The sequence below is a fragment of the Perissodus microlepis genome, chromosome 11 (genome assembly GCF_051167445.1).
Source record: "Perissodus microlepis isolate ML-2025 ecotype Zambia chromosome 11, ASM5116744v1, whole genome shotgun sequence".
Taxonomy (NCBI): domain Eukaryota; kingdom Metazoa; phylum Chordata; class Actinopteri; order Cichliformes; family Cichlidae; genus Perissodus; species Perissodus microlepis.
The window spans coordinates 19498503-19515815 of record NC_140471.1 but is presented as its reverse complement, the minus strand read 5'-3'; the positions used below and the strand labels follow the sequence as shown (position 1 = coordinate 19515815).

General features: G+C 38.8%; 2 protein-coding genes across 3 annotated transcripts; one reads left to right on the top strand and one right to left on the bottom strand.

Annotated features, from left to right (window-relative positions):
* Positions 1-13: 13 nt before the first annotated feature.
* On the bottom strand, positions 14-6184 carry brd9 (bromodomain containing 9). 2 transcript variants are annotated; one of them, XM_084944398.1, is made up of 17 exons: positions 6029-6184; positions 5263-5483; positions 4747-4881; positions 4527-4656; positions 4376-4433; positions 3501-3645; positions 3279-3389; positions 2545-2732; positions 2236-2368; positions 2031-2106; positions 1821-1916; positions 1596-1728; positions 1397-1508; positions 1233-1289; positions 1021-1126; positions 409-579; positions 14-302 (listed from the first exon to the last, which is right to left on the bottom strand). In XM_084944398.1, exons 1-17 carry the CDS (start codon positions 6075-6077, stop codon positions 202-204), a joined length of 2022 nt encoding a protein of 673 aa, XP_084800524.1. In that variant the 5' UTR covers positions 6078-6184; the 3' UTR covers positions 14-201. The 2 variants fall into 2 exon arrangements, with proteins under 2 accessions (XP_084800524.1, XP_084800523.1); XM_084944397.1 differs by having other exon boundaries at positions 2031-2368.
* Positions 6185-6210: 26 nt separating this feature from the next.
* On the top strand, positions 6211-14069 carry trip13 (thyroid hormone receptor interactor 13). The gene is made up of 14 exons (XM_084944399.1): positions 6211-6343; positions 6550-6633; positions 6921-7080; positions 7175-7301; positions 9761-9816; positions 9919-10009; positions 10100-10172; positions 10265-10328; positions 10415-10501; positions 10615-10721; positions 11266-11419; positions 12483-12595; positions 12690-12759; positions 12835-14069. The coding sequence occupies exons 2-14, from the start codon at positions 6560-6562 to the stop codon at positions 12928-12930; spliced, it is 1272 nt and encodes a 423-aa protein (XP_084800525.1). The 5' UTR covers positions 6211-6343; positions 6550-6559; the 3' UTR covers positions 12931-14069.
* The last annotated feature ends 3244 nt before the right edge of the window (positions 14070-17313 follow it).

Here is a 17313-nt window from a genome sequence, read left to right as displayed (position 1 = left end):
ACACATTCACAAACACAGGCACAAACATTTATTTTTCAAGTGCTGCAACTCATACAAAAACACACAATCACACTAGTCTGTACACTTATGTTCAGTCTTTAACAAAGGTCTGAGGCTCCTGCTTTCTTCACTGCAATTCAACAGTCCATAACAGAGTAGCCGGAGTGGTTGGCAACAGGATAACAGTGCGGCAGTGTGTGGTCAGCCGTTGGCCGTGTTCTCTGGCTCTGGAGACTGCAGGAACTCATAGGGATCATGAACCATTTCAGACTGGTCCCCAACACCCAGATGAGATGGGCTCCCTATGGATGCACGAAAAAATGGTTCTTATGTTGTATTGCTGGCACTAGTAGCTCATTTCATATAATCATTAAAATAAAGGGAAAAGAAGGCATTTGCTGGAGATACCCAAGTGGTGCTGGTCCCTCTCGGAGGCATTAGAGAGTGAGGACAGGTTGGATGAGGGTCTGGAGCCAACTCTGTCCACCTGCGCTTCTTGGAACTCCTGCAGGAGTTTATCAGCATCATCAAAAGGCTGCTGGCCCTCCTCATTACCTGGCTCTTTTTTCACTGTTTTGCCTGATATAAAAAAATAAATATGGCTTCATTTTCGGGAATTAAAGGGCACTTCATGTGACCTTAATAAGGGCGCACATCCATAAATAACTAAACTAAAACTTGCGCAATTCAGCTGAATTTTGTTAAGTAGAACATTATACATTTTTCCCACAGAAAGCTCCTTTAAACTTTGAGTACAGATTCAGTGGAAAAGAAAGTGAAACAGCAAATTCAGCATTTCTGTTCTATGCCAATGAAGGAGACGTGGCTGCCGCATGTGCTGAAAAATAGTAAACATGTTTACATGGAAATAATGCCCTTTATTCCAGCAACTCCAAATATTTACCTACCCCTATGGTAACATCACGTATACCTGGCTTCTCTTATCTAAATGTCATTGTATCTGAATTACTGATATAGAAATATGAACGTATATACAGCATGTTGATAGAGAACAATCACCTAATGAGTTAAGCATGGTGATATCCAGAGACATATCTGGATAAGTCTTCATTGACATGAAATCCAGCACCGAACTCCCCTCTCCCAGGCCAGCTCCATCTGCCATCTGAACAGAAAATATCCAGCTTGAATTAATCAATCATTTCAGTTGAAACAAGAAAAACAATAATCAAAACATATTATAGTATCTCCTTTCATGAGCCACAGCGTACCTGCATGTCACAGATGTTCGACTTGGTTTCGTCAGGTTTCAGCATTATATTTCTCTTCTGAAATGTTACAAATAAAGAAGCTTCGTAAACGCAGCAGAGGAACTAAACTTTTCTTTAAGCAAGCAAAAAAAGAAAAAGAGGAAAAAAAAAAAAAGAGACTATACCTGTCGTATCTGATTTACAGATTTTGTGTGATCGCCTGCGGTCATCTTGTCCAGGAGCCCGTCAACCCAATGCTTGGTGACACCGCTGCAGCCCTTGACAAACTCCTGTATACTTAAGTAGTGAAAAAAGGTGATCAAAAATGAAAAACTTACCACAACTGGATAATTTATCAGTGCGATCAAAAAAATTACCGCCTACCTTAAAGCGCACTGAACCCCTGTGTCATCTCCATAGGCTGAATAGAGCATGTCCATCTCATCAGGTAACAAGTCTGCAAAGACAGAGTTCTTCTGGAGGCTCTGGACGTTGTAGGCACTGCTAAGAAAGGTCACTATACAAAGAAAAAGAAACTTGTTAAAAAGCACGAACTATTTAAAATAATTAAGATTAAGTAAATCAACGAAAGTGTATGTTATCACATACCTTTGTGTCTCCTGTCATCTTTGAAGCCCAGGGTTGTTAACCCAGGCAGAAGCTTATTTGACAGAGAACTTAGATCCACTTTATGGGTCTCTTCCTCTGCAAAACAATAAATCAAACTGGGTTCTTACAGAGATATCACATATTATAATGATATAGCAGAAGTAAAAAGGTTTTAGTAGATATATAAAAGGCCGTGTAGTGGTAGCAAACCTTCTGCATCAGGATCGAGTTGATTTACAACAGTATACAAAAGAGAACTGTCAGACTCCTTACGCAAATACCCCATCTGAAAAAGCAAAACACTGGGTAAATTAAACGCTTTAAAAGCTGCCAGCTCTAATAATAAAAAAGAGCTATAACTTGTGTAAACATTGGATACAACCGGATTGTATAAAAAGTGTTCAAAGTGTAAAACCTTGGAGTTTGGCATGTATCTGTTGATGCGGTCGTGAGCTTCATCTGCAGAATGTTCAACCAGTGCCAGAACGTGCTCCTCTGCTGTGCTGTCAGTCAAGCTGCATGCGTTTCCCTCTGGTTCATACAGGTAACTGAGACGGCAGAAATGTTACACAGTATCAGTAAAGAGACGAGGTGTTGTGTGACAAGATTCACAATGCATCCGGTGTCAAGCACTTCCCCACTGGCTTCTCTGAATATGTTAGTCTGAACGCGTTTGCAAAAAAAGTAAAGGTGACATAAAATGTAGACACTGTTCAGGGAATACCTGATGACTTCCTTCATGTCCTTGGCTGGCTGCTTCCTGGGCTTCCTTGGAGATTCCATTGGAATGTGAATTGTCTCTGGAGGAGGAATGTCAGCTGTCAGGTCTTCATCCCCCAAAATGGCTGCTTGCTGGGTAAAATCCATGTCCTGCATGAATGACATGCTGCGTTTCAGAGCCAAAAGCCGTTCCTGGACAACGAGTAGAAAGAAAAAAAAAAAGACACAATATTTACATTCATTACATAAATTCCACTTTTATGGAAAAGCAATAATAAACAATGATATTGGTAGTAAAGCATTTGTACTGATTCCATAAACATGTGACAGTATATTTTAACCAAAGCAAAAACGTATATCCTCAAGTTTTAGGTTTAGAACATCAAGGTTTGCATTACTAGTAGCATTAGTTAACAACATTTGCAGTCGATTGAATATTGTTTAAATTAATGGTACATCTTCAGAGTGATTCGTTGGATTGCAACACCCAAATCAGTTTTATTTGTATGTGAGAGTCGTACAACTCTGCTACTAAAAATAACAGCGCTTTGAATATATTCCATAACTGTGGAACACACTGTGTATGGAACATGATTTGACTGCCTTTGTGATCTCTGTTGCTGTGCTGTTTTATCTTTATAAAACAACAATATAATGTACACATCAACAACAATCATACACTGTTGTTATAACAAATGAATAAAGTGTTTTTGCCTTTGGTTTGCTTGACCGTGTTACCTTGCTCATCATCTTGAATCCTGTGTGAAGCAATTTCTTTGCAGCCTTGTAGTAGACAGTCTCTGGTCGGTTGTATACCATGGCATTGTCACACATCAGTTTAAAATCAGCCTGAGGAACAAAAAGTGTTCAGTCAACTATGAAGGCTGCAGGTTTAATGCCCAACATCTTTAAGCTGGGAAGAAAATCTAATTCACAATTAGATGTTAAAGGCACCCTCACCTTAAATTCTGTTACTGTTTTATAGTCATTGTTTCTATTCTTGTCTTTCATGGTGCTGAAGTCCATAGGATGTTTGATGATCATTGAGTAACCAGGAGCGATTGCATCTGTTACTGGAGATGCAAAGAACCCATGGGGATCTTTCCTGGAAAGATGAGAGACACACCATCAATGTTATTGAAAGCACCAGCTTTTAGACTTGTTTAGACGTGCCCAGTGTTCTGATCTGATCACGAATGTTATCTTTCAGGTCAAAATGGTCATTATTAATGGATCTTGCTGTGCTTTTATCAAACAAAGAATTTCATAATGTAGCCTTATTCACATGCCACATTTTGTAATCTGTGATAAACAAACCCCCTCAGTTCTTCAAAAGAATAATAATTCATTATCTGCTAGGTTAATGTTTGAAAGCATGTCAAAGGGGCAATATTTATAGGCCATGTTCAAAATGTAGCATGCTGGTGTTCCACGACAGAACAGCAAATGCAAAATACTCTATTTTTAGAGCATTATTAGCAGGAAAGTAATGCGAACCTCCCTCTCTAAGAGAATATATGTGTTTATCTAAGCTCATGCTTATCTGCCAAGTGGACATGCAAAACTGACATTTTTAACCTACTGGTATAAAAAAGGAAACAGAACTACTGTGGACTGTGCTCATCGTAATATGTACAGTTAGGGCCACATATATTTGGACACTGACACAAGTTCTGTTTTTTTACCTGTTTACCGAAACATTTTCTAGTTATAGTTACATAATGGACATAATGTGTAGACTCTCAGCTTTCATTTGAGGGTATCAAATGCAATGAAGGCATCTGCGGTGCCTGCATTTGGAAGATTTTGCTGTAAACAGACAACATTCTTCTTACCTCTGCAGCTGCCTCAGAAAGTGTTCTAGCAGCTGTTGCCGTGGTGTGGACTCATTCTCTAAATCGGGCAAACATAAACTTACAAGTAAATTTTTGCCCAAATAAAAAATGCTTGTAAAAATTGTATGCGCTTATAGACAGGTAGTCTTGCCTTGCTGTGTCCGGCACGCTCTGACTGGCCTGTCTCCTGGTTGTTCTACGTCCACCTTCACAGTGGGGTGAAACTCCTCCCCTTCGGGCTCTATTTCAAACCTTTCTTTCTTCTTCTTTTTCTCTTCTGGCTGTAGAGACACACACAGAATGTAAACAACTTGTCAAAAATAACCATAAATAATTTATTGGTCACAATCTTAAGATTTAAGTTTTATCACCTCCAATCCAATACTTTTTGACAGTGTGAATGGTTCAACAGGTCCAGCACCACCACCACTACTACTACTAGCAACAGTCACTGCTGCCGCCTCTGATTCACTCTGCTCCCTCTCCCTCTTCTTCCTTTTCTCCTCCTGTGAAATGGTAAATAGTAAATGGACTGATTGTTATATAGCACTTTTCTACTCTCCCAGAGCACCCAAAGCGCTTTATACAAGAAGCCTCATTCACACAAGCACTGTCTTTGACACTTAAGTGCAATCTACCAATCAAAAACATTCATACGTCAATGGATGCATCAGAGAGCATCAGTATCAGTATCTTGCCCAAAGATATATGGCATACAGACTGGAGCAGCCAGAGATCAAACCACCAACCTTCCGATCAGTAGATGACCTGCTCTACCTCCTGAGCTACAGCCACCCCAATGAAATGAAAGCCAATTAAAAAACAAACAACTTAAAGTAGTAAATGGTGCATCAGTCACGCAGAAGAACGAAATTCAGCTACCTAACCTTTCTTCGTCTTCTCTCCTCATCATCTACATATTTGTCTTTATCCTTTTCAGATTTTTTCTTCTTCTTTTTCTTCTTTTCTTTGTGACGTTCTCGCTCGTGGTCTGATCTGTCATCGTAGTAGCTGGAGTCATGGCCGGACCCAGAGAGTTCAGTCACTTCGCTTCCTCCAACTTTGAGCACAAGCTTCAGAGGCTTCTCAAGAGCTTTGTCCTCATAGTCTACAACCAAAACGAAGAATTGGTAAAGGTATTGTGTCAGGCAATAGCAGTGACAGAGTAGAAGGGCAGTATGAAAGAAGTTGACATTAACATGCAGATTTTCTTTAAAAAACGAAAGACTTTACACGCCAAACTGGTTATTATATTAAAAAAAAGGTATAATAAGCTCTTTGGTTTATATAAAATAAAAGGCATAATAATCTCTTTGTTGTTTATTTTTTATGTATGTATTTTTATGTTGTTTATGTATTTTTTTTCTACTTACAACCCAAATACAGTTTGTAATTTTTAGAAGTGTTTTATAATAATTTATAACGTAAAACAAACAACAATAAGAACAAAATAGTATACAACGTAATGCAGCAAAGCGATTAATGCGAGATTTTAGCTATACATAATTCCACCAGTAGATGAATGAATGAATGGAGCTACTATACATAAACTAAACTCTCTCAGCTTTAATGCTAGCTAACATAATGCTAGCTAGAACAAAAGCGACGCTGCAGTGAGCGCTCGGTGTTCAAATAAAATGTGCTCTAATGTACCGTCAACTGTTCTCCATTCCGGTTTATGCTTCTTATGTTTTTTCCCCATGTTTCTGTTCGAATGCTGAAAGTCGTAAATTTATTCCAATTAACACTGGTCGCTAGCGTTAGCCTAGTTGTGACGAGTTACGATCGTAGCAACAAGAGAGAGACGGTGGGCAGATGTGACGCTACAAAAACTACTGTTGTATTTCCGGTTTAAACAAAACGCGCGGAATTCGACTCATAAATATCGGCAGCACACGGTTGATAGTAAAAATACACCAGATGTTTGATTGATAAGACTAAACCGTTTGACGACGCTAATGTTTTAAGGTTTGGGTTTTGTTTTGTCACCTCAGCAGGTTGTTTTGTTCATATGAGGCAGCTGGGTTAGCTAGCTCACGTTTACAGCCTTACCCGGGTTAGCTAGCTTGCTAACGCGATGTAGTGATGGGTTTTGGTTCAGTACTTAATAAAATACAGAAGCTCTCTGAGACTTGCTGTTGTTAAAGCGGCAATTGTTGCTCTGGTGTTCACAGTTCTTCGGCAATGGAGGATGACAGGATGGAGACGGGAAACCTCATACCACAAATCCATGTGGAAGTTCACGTTAAATCTGACAGGTGGGTAGTTTAATCCTAGTGTAAACAGTGAAGTTATTATTAGGTCAAACCCATACACAGGTGATAAAGGACATGAAGAGCTAAAATGCCTCCTTTGGTTTACTTTGACCCTTTGAACTCAAATGACTCCTTTTTTTCCACCAAAGATTTAAATATGTTTCAAGTCATGTCTGACGATAACGTTTGTTTAAAACAAATCAGCAATGGTATTGTCATAGTACCAGCCAGAAGCTAGATATATACACGCATGCCTTCTTGTGATTTGTGATTTATCTTTCATATTTCAGCACAGCTAAACGGTCTGAGGTGAAAATACATGTTCAGAATTTACTGAACTGTCACAGCATGGTGTTTGGAAACTACGCATGGACAGAGTTTGACGATGACTTCCTTCAGAAGCATGTGGCATCTGTGGCTATAGCTGATCTAGAAGAAATAGTTACACAGGTCTGTTATTTCAGTTTGTTTTGGGGATGAAAGCTCTGCAGTATCATTGTATTTTTAAAGCTTTATACTTATTCATTTTTATTCTCCCTTTCAGCCCCTTGATTTGAAGAACTGCTGTCTCTCTTTTCACATCTTCACACTGAGCGAAGATGGACCTAGCATGCTCACTTTGGAGGAGGATGAGGAGCTTTCAGCAGCAAACCACTGGTTGCTGCCTGCAGGTAACACTGCGTTCAGTTTAATTCGCTTTACTGTCATTAAGGCAAAACCAGTGCAATAAATTGTCTCTTATAGGTAGGTTGCAGTTGTTGTTGTTGTTGTTGTTGGCAGTGTGTGACAGTTTCTGGTCTAGTGATTGTGTGCAAAACAGTGTATGACTATGCATTTAATAAGTCATTCATAAAGGACTTTGCAACATATTGTTATAGAGACATGAGAGATTTACTGTCCTGGGGTGGAGAAAGGAAAAAAAATGAGCCTTGGTGGCATTTCAAAAACACTTGGTGGCAGTGGTTTTTGGTAGATATCTTTGATGACAGGTAGCTGATTGCTAACAGTACGCTCAGCTGCTGTGACTTTCCTCTGCAGTGCCCTTTCGTCAGCCAAGGCAGAGTTGCTGTACCAAACTGTAAGATGGGAACATGGAAAATAATGCTATAATATTTGTACAGTGGTGAAGCTGGAGAAGTGGGGAAACTTGTTTTGTGACTAGGGCTGCCACGATTAGTCGACTAGTCACGAATACGTCGACTATCAAAATCGTCGACGACTGATTTAATAGTCGACGCGTCGTTTGAAGCTTTGTAAGATCACAAAAGACGCAGGAATAAGTAGTAGGATTTAAGAGTGTAATAACGGACTGAAACAGAAGATGGCAGCACTGCATGTACAAGGATGCCAGCTGCCGTTAAACCCCGAAGTAGAAGAAGAACTAGCTCTGTCCCAGAATTCATAGCGCAGCCCAGCTCAGTTTCCAACAATGGCGGCAACTAGTTAGTTTTAATATTACTCTTATTATTCTTTCTGGGTCACAAAATAAACGTTTAACATATTTTCAGGCGCGAATGTAGCTGTGTAAACCTTAAATATCTGCTCAGTTTATCAAGACACCACATATTTTCAAAAGCGCTCCGACGTTACCAACCAGCTCGATAGCTAGCCGGGGGCAAGGCTCACTAGAGCCGTGAGAACACCGGACTCCCGGCAAATCGTTTTCAAACCCACTGCTGTCTTTCACTACTCAGGTTAAACATGATATATAAGTCACTTAGATAACTTAAAAAATGTTATTGTTTGGCTTTTTTTTTTTAGTATTTTATTTGTTCCTGAGTAAATCGGTTTGGCTGAGATTAAAGTTATAGTTTTTACACAGCTGAATAAACGTCAAGCAGACAGCTGATTATCAGAAGTGTGAGATGCTCGAGAATATACTCCAGTGTCCTGTTATATTTTAGATAGCAAGGAGCAGACGGCTGAGTTTATTAAACTCCACTGAAACAATCTGCAAATTTGATTTAAATTTAATAAACTATCATCTTGTCTTTATTTTTAGTTAGCACATAACTTAAACACTTAAAGCTGTAAGCTAATGATAGTTATATAAGAGCAGATGCTGCTGGTGCAATAAGCTGTACGTTTTACGTCCAATGGATGATGATCTGATTAGTCGACTAATCACAAAAATAATCGGTGACTAGTCGACTATCAAAATAATCGTTTGTGGCAGCCCTATTTGTGACAAATGGGCCCTTTTCAGCCGCCTCATAAAGTGGTGGCGACACTGGGCCTTCTTTATCAGACGGGAGACAAAGAGACCAAATCAAGTCCTCAGCAATATAGACATCATTTCTTTGGTCTCTTTAACATTAAGGTCAAGGTTGTTTTTAGAGGACTGTATCACCAGATGCTGGATCTTCTTTTCATTGTTCTGTGGACCATCTTGTTTTTTTATTAGATATTTGGACTATCAATGTGACGCCATCTGCGTATAGTGGAGGATAATAGTACAATATAGGATGTATGTAGGATGGAAATGGTCATTTGGGTATGTTCCAGCAATATCTATCATCAGGAGGTTCTCAGAAAAAACATCTCATTTAACTTTTAAAAAAGTAGGGGGAGAAGATATCAGATCCATGTGACCCTGCAATCTCCCTGCATTGAGTTACATACTGACGTATTTTAACCAAAATCTTTTTAAATGACATTTTTGTATCTTCACGGTACAAAGTCTGTGCTGAAATGTTTATGGATCATATTAAGAGTAGGAATGAGTATTATACAGCAGAAAGAAGTGTGAAAATTAGCACTTATTTAAACGTTTCTTTACTTTTTACTAGTATCAAAATTGGGATTTCATTTGTGTGTTTGAATCCAGCATGACCAAAACCTACTTTGCAAATGTATCAGTATTTTACATCTTGTTACAAATGTACAGGCTACATGTTTCTGTCAAACAGGCCTCAAGATCCTGCTGCCATGTTGCTGGTGGAGCATCTGCTTTTTATTTCTTCTTTTTATGGGATAAAAATAAAATAATCTTGGTTTAGCATTCGAGATCTGTGGGTGTAAAGCTTGGTGAGCATGTTGTGCTACTGAGGATGATTTTTTTTCTTGTAGCTCATAAGCATTTTCTGTTCTATTATATATGTTAAATTGCTTTGTTTTTTCTTTTTAACAGCTGAATTTCATGGGATTTGGGAAAGTCTGGTTTATGAAACTGGAGTCAAAACTCAGGTAAAATAAATTACAGCTGTTTAGGAATTAGGAAAAATGATCAAATAACCTGATGTGTAACCTAATGCTTCTTAACTTTACCTTATTTCCCTTTTTCTCTAGCTCCTGGATTATGTCACAACAACAATTTATTTCTCAGACAAAAACGTTGACAGCAACCTGATTTCATGGAATCGTGTTGTTCTGCTTCATGGTAAATATTTAAGAAGGGAATTTCTACAGTGATTGTTATTACATTGGAACAAAAAGTAATGACTGTCTCTCTTTGTTTGCCCACATTCAGGACCTCCAGGCACAGGGAAAACATCACTGTGTAAAGCTCTCGCCCAGAAACTGTCAATCAGACTGTCAAGTCGGTAAGATCGTCCTCATTCTAGTGAAACCGCTCCAGCTATGACTACACCAGCACTTTTCATTTCCAAATACACCTTTTTTTTCTCCCCTGCAGGTATTTATATGGCCAATTTGTTGAGATAAACAGCCACAGTTTGTTCTCAAAGTGGTTTTCAGAGGTACACCTGAGTCTTTCTTTTTTTTTTTTATAATGTCTTTGTTACTCGTATTGTCTCCTGTAGCTAATTATGCCTATTTTTCACAGAGTGGCAAGCTGGTCACAAAGATGTTTCAAAAGATCCAACAGCTGATTGATGACAAAGACGCTCTTGTGTTTGTTCTGATTGATGAGGTAAAACGAAGTGTATTTATTTCATTTTGATTTACTTCTGTGTCTTTTATGTTTATCTAAGACAGGAGAACTTTGTTGAAGTGTGATTGAAACCGTTTCTCTTTTGTGAACAGGTGGAGAGTTTGACAGCAGCAAGAAATGCCTGCCAGGCAGGAACAGAGCCTTCTGATGCCATTCGTGTGGTCAACTCTGTCCTCACGCAGCTGGACCAGATCAAACGGTCAGAATGCAAACCTTTCTTAGTGATTTTATTTGTTTTAAATTAGAGATCGACTCTGTAGTCTGTTGTGGTGGAGAGAGAGCGGTGTGAAAATGAAGCTGTTGCTTAACACATGGTTAAAAGCTGGTTAAAAGCTTTCAGTAGAGACCAAAAGATTGAAATTGCTGAGACAAGTGGTGGAAATGAGCTTCCTCTGTAGGTCATCTTGGTTCTCCCTTTAAGACAGAGGAGGAGCCCAGAGCTGAGCTGCTACACCTCTACATTGAAAGGAGCAGCTGATATGGTTTGGGCATCTAAACAGGAGGCTCTGAGGCAGAACCGGGGCATACTTGAAGACAATATGTCTCTTGGCTGACTTGGAACATAACATTTCCATGAGACGTAACCTTTTAGGGTGGCTGTGGAGACTGAAGTCTGAGTTTCTCTGCTAAAACTGCTACTCACCCAAACTTGGAGTGACAGAAAGTAGATGGATGGATTATTTACTTATTATGTCCTACTTTAAACAAGTTGTTCTGTGTTGGCTATTGGGCTGATATTTCAGACATTCCAATGTAGTGATCTTGACGACCTCCAATGTGACAGAAAAAATCGACTTGGCCTTTGTAGACAGAGCTGATATCAAGCAGTACATCGGTCCGCCATCTGAAAAAGGCATTTACAACATCTACCTCTCCTGCCTGGAGGAGCTGATGAAGGTAATCCAGTAATCTGGCAGCAGTTTATTTCCACTTCTAAAGTGAAACACATCTGACTTAAATGTTTTTCCATCTAAAATTGCAACTACACGGTCACGAGGTGGGCAACCAAACTTGGCATACAGGTCTATAATAGATATTATGATGTCACCATATTGTGTAGTAATCACCTGACCAAAAAGAGCACTTTGCCAGTAGGAAACGAATGTCAGTTTCCTGAAATGTTACATACGTATGGCAGCCATGTGGTGCAGTGGCCACCATGCTGTCCAGTGCCAGGCATTGTACCTTGCAATCTCTGTATGAGTGTTTGTGTAACTGAATGAAGACACTGTAAATTGCTCTTGATAAAAGGGCTACATAATGTCCATATAGCAGTTTATTCCAACAAAATATTGATAGAACAATGAAGAAAAATAAAAATAAATCACGGTGCAAAATACAATTTAAGCATATTTAAGGAAAGCAAAGCGGTACTGATTTGTAACTTGGGCTTGTTATAATGTTGTATAATATGATATTTTACTACAGTACACATCTAACTAGGCAGCTCATTCTCTTGAAAAGATAAAATGCATTTTGGGGTCAACTTGAAAGATGTGAAATGTAAAAGTAAGGTCAGAGGTCAAATGTGACATATCTGAATGCAAATAAGTGCATTCAGGTGCAAAACAAAACAACCCCACGAGAACCTTTGGAGGAGGTGGTCTCCAAAGGAACTCCGGAGTGGTTTGTTTATTTTGTGAACGTGATCCAATCTGAACAGACCACCAAGTGTAAATTAAAAATTTGAGCTAAAAACATCCCAAAGTCACGTATGCTTTGTAATCGCAGTGCGGCAAAGGACTACAGATGTGCAAAGGTCTGTATGGGCCAGTGACTAGCTGTTAAATTAACATTAATTCTCAGTTTTCTCACACAGGACATTCTTCCTGTATTTAGGTTTTTTGCAGAAACTTCTTGACAGAAAAATCATAAGAGGCACTTTTAAAATTCAGCTTATGTAAATGAAATGCAATTTTTTTCCGACACGTCTCTGAGTTGTGATCTCGGATGTACACAGTGCCAGATCATCTACCCCCGGCAGCAGCTGTTTACCATGTTTGAGCTCGAGACTATGGGCTTTGCAAAGAGTGAGGTGTCTGAACACAGTCTAAACCTGAGGAACATTGCTATGTAAGTGCGCACTCCAATAAGCAGCATCTAAATCAGAGTGTGGGAAGCGAAAAGAGACGGAGGCCAATGCTCAGTTTTTTCTTTTTCTTTTCAGAAAAAGCAAAGGTTTGAGCGGAAGAGCACTCAGGAAGTTACCATTTATAGCCCATGCACTCTTTGTAAAGGTAGGTATTTGATTGTTTTCTCCTGACAAACATAAGATTCACATGGGCTTTTTAAAATGGTTTGTTGCCTTGCAGACACCAACAGTAACACTTGAGAGGTTTCTGGAGGCTATGGGCCAAGCTGTGGAAAAACAGATGGAGGAAAAAGCTAACTTGGTCAATGGTATCTGAACCTGCTGAAATTCCCACAGGCTGACTGATTGTGCCTTGTTTGTGGTTTAAAACCTATAAAACATCTTTTTTATAGCGCTTAATCAGTTCATTTGTCAGCACTACATTCAATATACATACACACAAATGCTATTTTAACAAGTGCTGTAACACAAAAGTGTTTATTCAGGTAATTTTGCTGGTGCTTCTCTCTTAAATGACCAAGACCATATCTATGTCGACAGAGGAATTGTAATTTTAAGTTGTAGCCCCCAATGCTTGAATTTTTCTTTGTTTTATATGCTATTAACAAATATGTTTACTCTTTTCTCACTTCCAAAGTATTTAAATTTTGTTGCTTTAACCATAACTGTTTCTTTTTGTTTTTCTTTTTTTAAACCTATACTATTTGTGCACAGACATTAGATCAGTCAGTGTGTAGCTATGCTGACATGACAGCTTGTGAGTCCCACAATGGGCCAACAGACTCACCAGACAACAAATCCAAAATATAGTAAACATGTTGCAGTTTGTTATGAACGGTTAACCTGTGTGTGTTATTATGTGTTCTTGTTAATTAGTCCCATTCAAGGTTGCTTATTTCACCTGACAAGTTTGTAAGCTCAGCTGGCTGCGTCCCCTACAGAGGGGGTTTATGCCTGTGCATGAATCACTCGATGCAAAAAAACAAAACAAAAACGTGAGTGGACTTTACCCTTCACATACAATCTGCTTTGTGCTCTGTTCGCATGTTTGTTTGTTTGTTTGTTGTTGTTTTTTTATAAATGAATGTGATCCCATTTAAACTATCTGGGTTTGTTGTTTATTGGTTTTATTTTGTATATAACATTGTAATAAACAGCATTGTTTCCTGATTGCAGTGTCGGATGCATTTTGGAGATTTTAATACACTAAGTCCACCACTTGGGGGCGCACTGAGGCTGTAATGCAGTTCTAGACATAAACAGAATTCAGTTTATTACAGATTCTGATTTGCATGGTTGTCTCAGAAAGGGCAATAAGACAAGATAGATCACGATAAGGTGGCAATAAAAGCTAATTGCATTTAACCTTGTGGTAAGTTTGTATCAACTAGATGAACAATGGGTTTTTTTTGGGAGGGTTGCCAACAAAGTCCTGCAAATATCAAATGTTACCTTACAACAAAGCAACAAAAGAGCAGTTCTACCTAATATTCCTCCTTTATGATACAGGCCCATGCACGGGAATTTAAAGTGATACATGGTTATGATTTGGGACTGTGAGCTTTTACATGTTGCGGTCTTCCATTGTGGACTAAAAACCAAAAGGTTGAAAGATGACTGAGTTTGAAATGCGTCAGTCCTGTACACAGTTTATACGAACAGATCTGTGGTTTCGTTGTTCGTATGAACATGTTTTGCATTCTGTGAAGGCTCTGCTGCTTTGCATGTCAGCTGCCGGCTTCAAACAATGTGCCCTTTGTTTGTTGCTGGCAACAGCTTTTTCATTCCACTTCAAAGGTGAATCCTGTAGGCTGTTCCTGAATGTAAAAGGAAAGCAAATGTTGGATTTGTCTTCATTTGCACGCTCCAGACCTGCTCAATCATAACACTGTCACCTTTACAGTGACCTTTACTGTGTGTTTTATTAAGCTTGTATTTTATTGGTGGATTTGATTATGCTGTCAAAGGTCTATAATTAAGATTTTAAAAAAAGAAGATTTATGCTATAATTAAGACCAACCCAGAATGGATTTCCCCTCATGCATAAAGACTGCATTTGTGTGAATTGCCCCTTTAGTACCATGTTATCTTTTATACCTAATTGTTTGGCTCCCATTATATCTATTTGTCAGTGAATTTTTGAGTAAGATGAATCACATGAGGGAGCTCAACTTGTCTCTAATCTGATCAGTGATTACAAAGGTGAGAGAAAAAGGGGGTAGTAGAGAAACGGAGAGCTGTAAGAACGGGCATGGTAAATAAAACCATAATTGCTCTGTCTGCAGGCCCTTTTCTTTTCACTGTAGTCTCTCCAAAAGCAGGCAGCTGTTAAAAGGCAATCAAGCCGGAGAAGGAAGAAAAGTCAAAAGCCTTATTGTTATGGGGATTTTATCACTGTTTCAAGCAGACTTAAAATGTCAGAAAACTCCAAACAAAACAGTCTGATGTTTATCCTCTCAACCGTTGTTCAGGTACATTGCTGAAAGCAATGGAATATACCTTTATGTGCCAATGGTGATTCAAATAGAGGGGGGAGGGGTTAACTTACACTCTTACTTATATGCGCGGTAAGAGGAAAGTGAGCCAAGCTGCACACGAACTATGGAAATTATCACTCATCTCCTCTGAGTTTTTAAGAGGTTATGATTTACATTGCTGGTCTAAAAGTGTGATACTCAGTTGTTAGTTTAGAAATACTTTGCGCCTTTGCCAGCATGGTAATCCACATCCATTGCACAAATGCATACTGAGAGCCCATAAAGCCGAAGCAGTGTTGGCTTTTCAATTCTTCTACATGGCAGCCTTTGATCATAAACTAGTGCTTTTATCCAAATGAACATTTCCCTCAGAAGAAAACCGCAGCGCGCTTTTTCTGTCTCTCTCTCTCTGTATCTGTTCCCAGTCAAGACTGTCCTGTCAGAAATTATGAACAGTTGTTGTTTCTTGAGTCTGTTGAGATTTCTGTACCCCATATGTTTGTCATCCATTTAAGCAGGATGTTAGAAGGCGTAGGAGAACGAGGATGAAGGAGAGATACCTTGTAAAGAGACTGAATCCTGGGAGCTGGGCTGCATGAAGAAATTGTGATAATTAGGCGCAGCAAGTAGGATCAAAGGAAGCTGCCATCAATGAGCTATGCAAATGTCGACTCGTCCTGTCAACCGCAGACAGTGATCTAAGATTTCTGTGTCTTTGAGGAGTCATATAGCAGTCACACTGATAGAAAGAGCTATACTGCTGCACATTAAAGGTATGGCAGTAAAACTGGGACGCTATCATACAGTACCACCCTCAGAAAGAATAACATGTTTCAGTGGCTCTGAGAATACATGCTCATCCACGCAGCTCTCCAACAACAAGGTTTAAGTGCACGACTGTGATGTGACAGCAGCACGTGGAGGAGTCAGCAGAGTGTATCACAACAGTTTGTGTCTAGGTTTCCACGCAAAAGATCAAAGTAACACCTTTCTTGATTTCTTAAAGGATTTGCACGACCGAGGAACATTTACAAAACAGAAACATTAGCTTCACACTGAGCGAGACATTGCTGTAGTAAATTAATATTTATATAGCGCGTGGAATGTGTCCTGCGATTGGGCTCTTTTAACATTGTGCCAAAGGAAACAAACTATAAAAGTGCTGAGGAGCTTTTGAAGTCTGCTGGGCTGAAGTACAACATGTTCTTCCTGGCTGTCTTCAATAAACAATAGTTATCTTTGGCATCTGCTGTGCATATATGAAAAACAAATACTGGAAACGACAATAGGAAGCCTATCCGTATTCCCACAAACCAAACAAACTATATATGCCACCTAACACTGATCCTCAATCATTCACGACACTAACCCAGAGCATCTGCAAGTAGTAAAATAGTCCAGCAATAATTGTGCTACAACAATTTTCTTCAAGGTTTTATAACCACAAGGCTATTTGGAGATAATTCACTTTTTTTTATTCAGTTATTAACTGAGCTCTGGTGTAAACAGAACTACAAATGACAGAATAATGAAAGGTATTTGCCATAAATATGAACCTACAAGAAATGAATTAGGGAAAAAAACATGAATGGAGTCAAAAGGAAGATGACACCAACAGAGGACGTGGTTCAGCTTTCAACTGCTCATGAACTGCCAATAATTGTTTAACACGTCAAGAGAGACATAACCTGCAACCGGAAAAGGAATTGACTTTTCAAAGTAGAGGTGTGTTACAGCTGTATTAAGAGAACATAGGAAAAATGAAAAACTATTGAAAGGAGAAATTATACAAAATACAAAGTGTATGGAACGTGTTTCTTCGAAAGCAACTTTAAACTTTCCATTATCAAGATGACATTTTGAAATAACTCACAAGTTTTTTGTATTCAGTAGTGGAATAAATACCATTTCCAATAAAAAAAGCAATATCATAGCATACTGTCTTAAATTAAAAAACAAAAACAAAACGTTTGGACACACGCTGAGATTTGGTGTGATCTGTAGAGCTGTTTTGTCTGAATTAGGGAGGGGGTTGGGGGTGACTTGACCTGGATAATGGTGGGTATTGGAGATAATTTCATTTTATTATCCCTTTAATAAATAAGAATAATCAACTCTTGTAAATAATAATCATTATAAATGATAACCAGTTATAGCAACAAAAACCAATAAACTAACACCAATCAATTAAAAGAAATACCACGAGCCTATCTAATATCAGA

Coding starts and splice junctions, on each gene's coding strand:
- trip13 (XM_084944399.1), top strand. CDS start 6,560: ATGGAGGATGACAGGATGGAGACGGGAAACCTCATACCACAAATCCAT. Junction 7,081..7,174: donor TAGAAGAAATAGTTACACAG/GTCTGTTATTTC, acceptor TCTCCCTTTCAG/CCCCTTGATTTGAAGAACTG. Junction 7,302..9,760: donor CCACTGGTTGCTGCCTGCAG/GTAACACTGCGT, acceptor TCTTTTTAACAG/CTGAATTTCATGGGATTTGG.
- brd9 (XM_084944397.1), bottom strand. CDS start 6,077: ATGGGGAAAAAACATAAGAAGCATAAACCGGAATGGAGAACAGTTGAC. Junction 5,484..6,028: donor GGAATGGAGAACAGTTGACG/GTACATTAGAGC, acceptor TTTTGGTTGTAG/ACTATGAGGACAAAGCTCTT. Junction 3,646..4,375: donor TTTCTGAGGCAGCTGCAGAG/GTAAGAAGAATG, acceptor TCATCTTTCCAG/GAAAGATCCCCATGGGTTCT.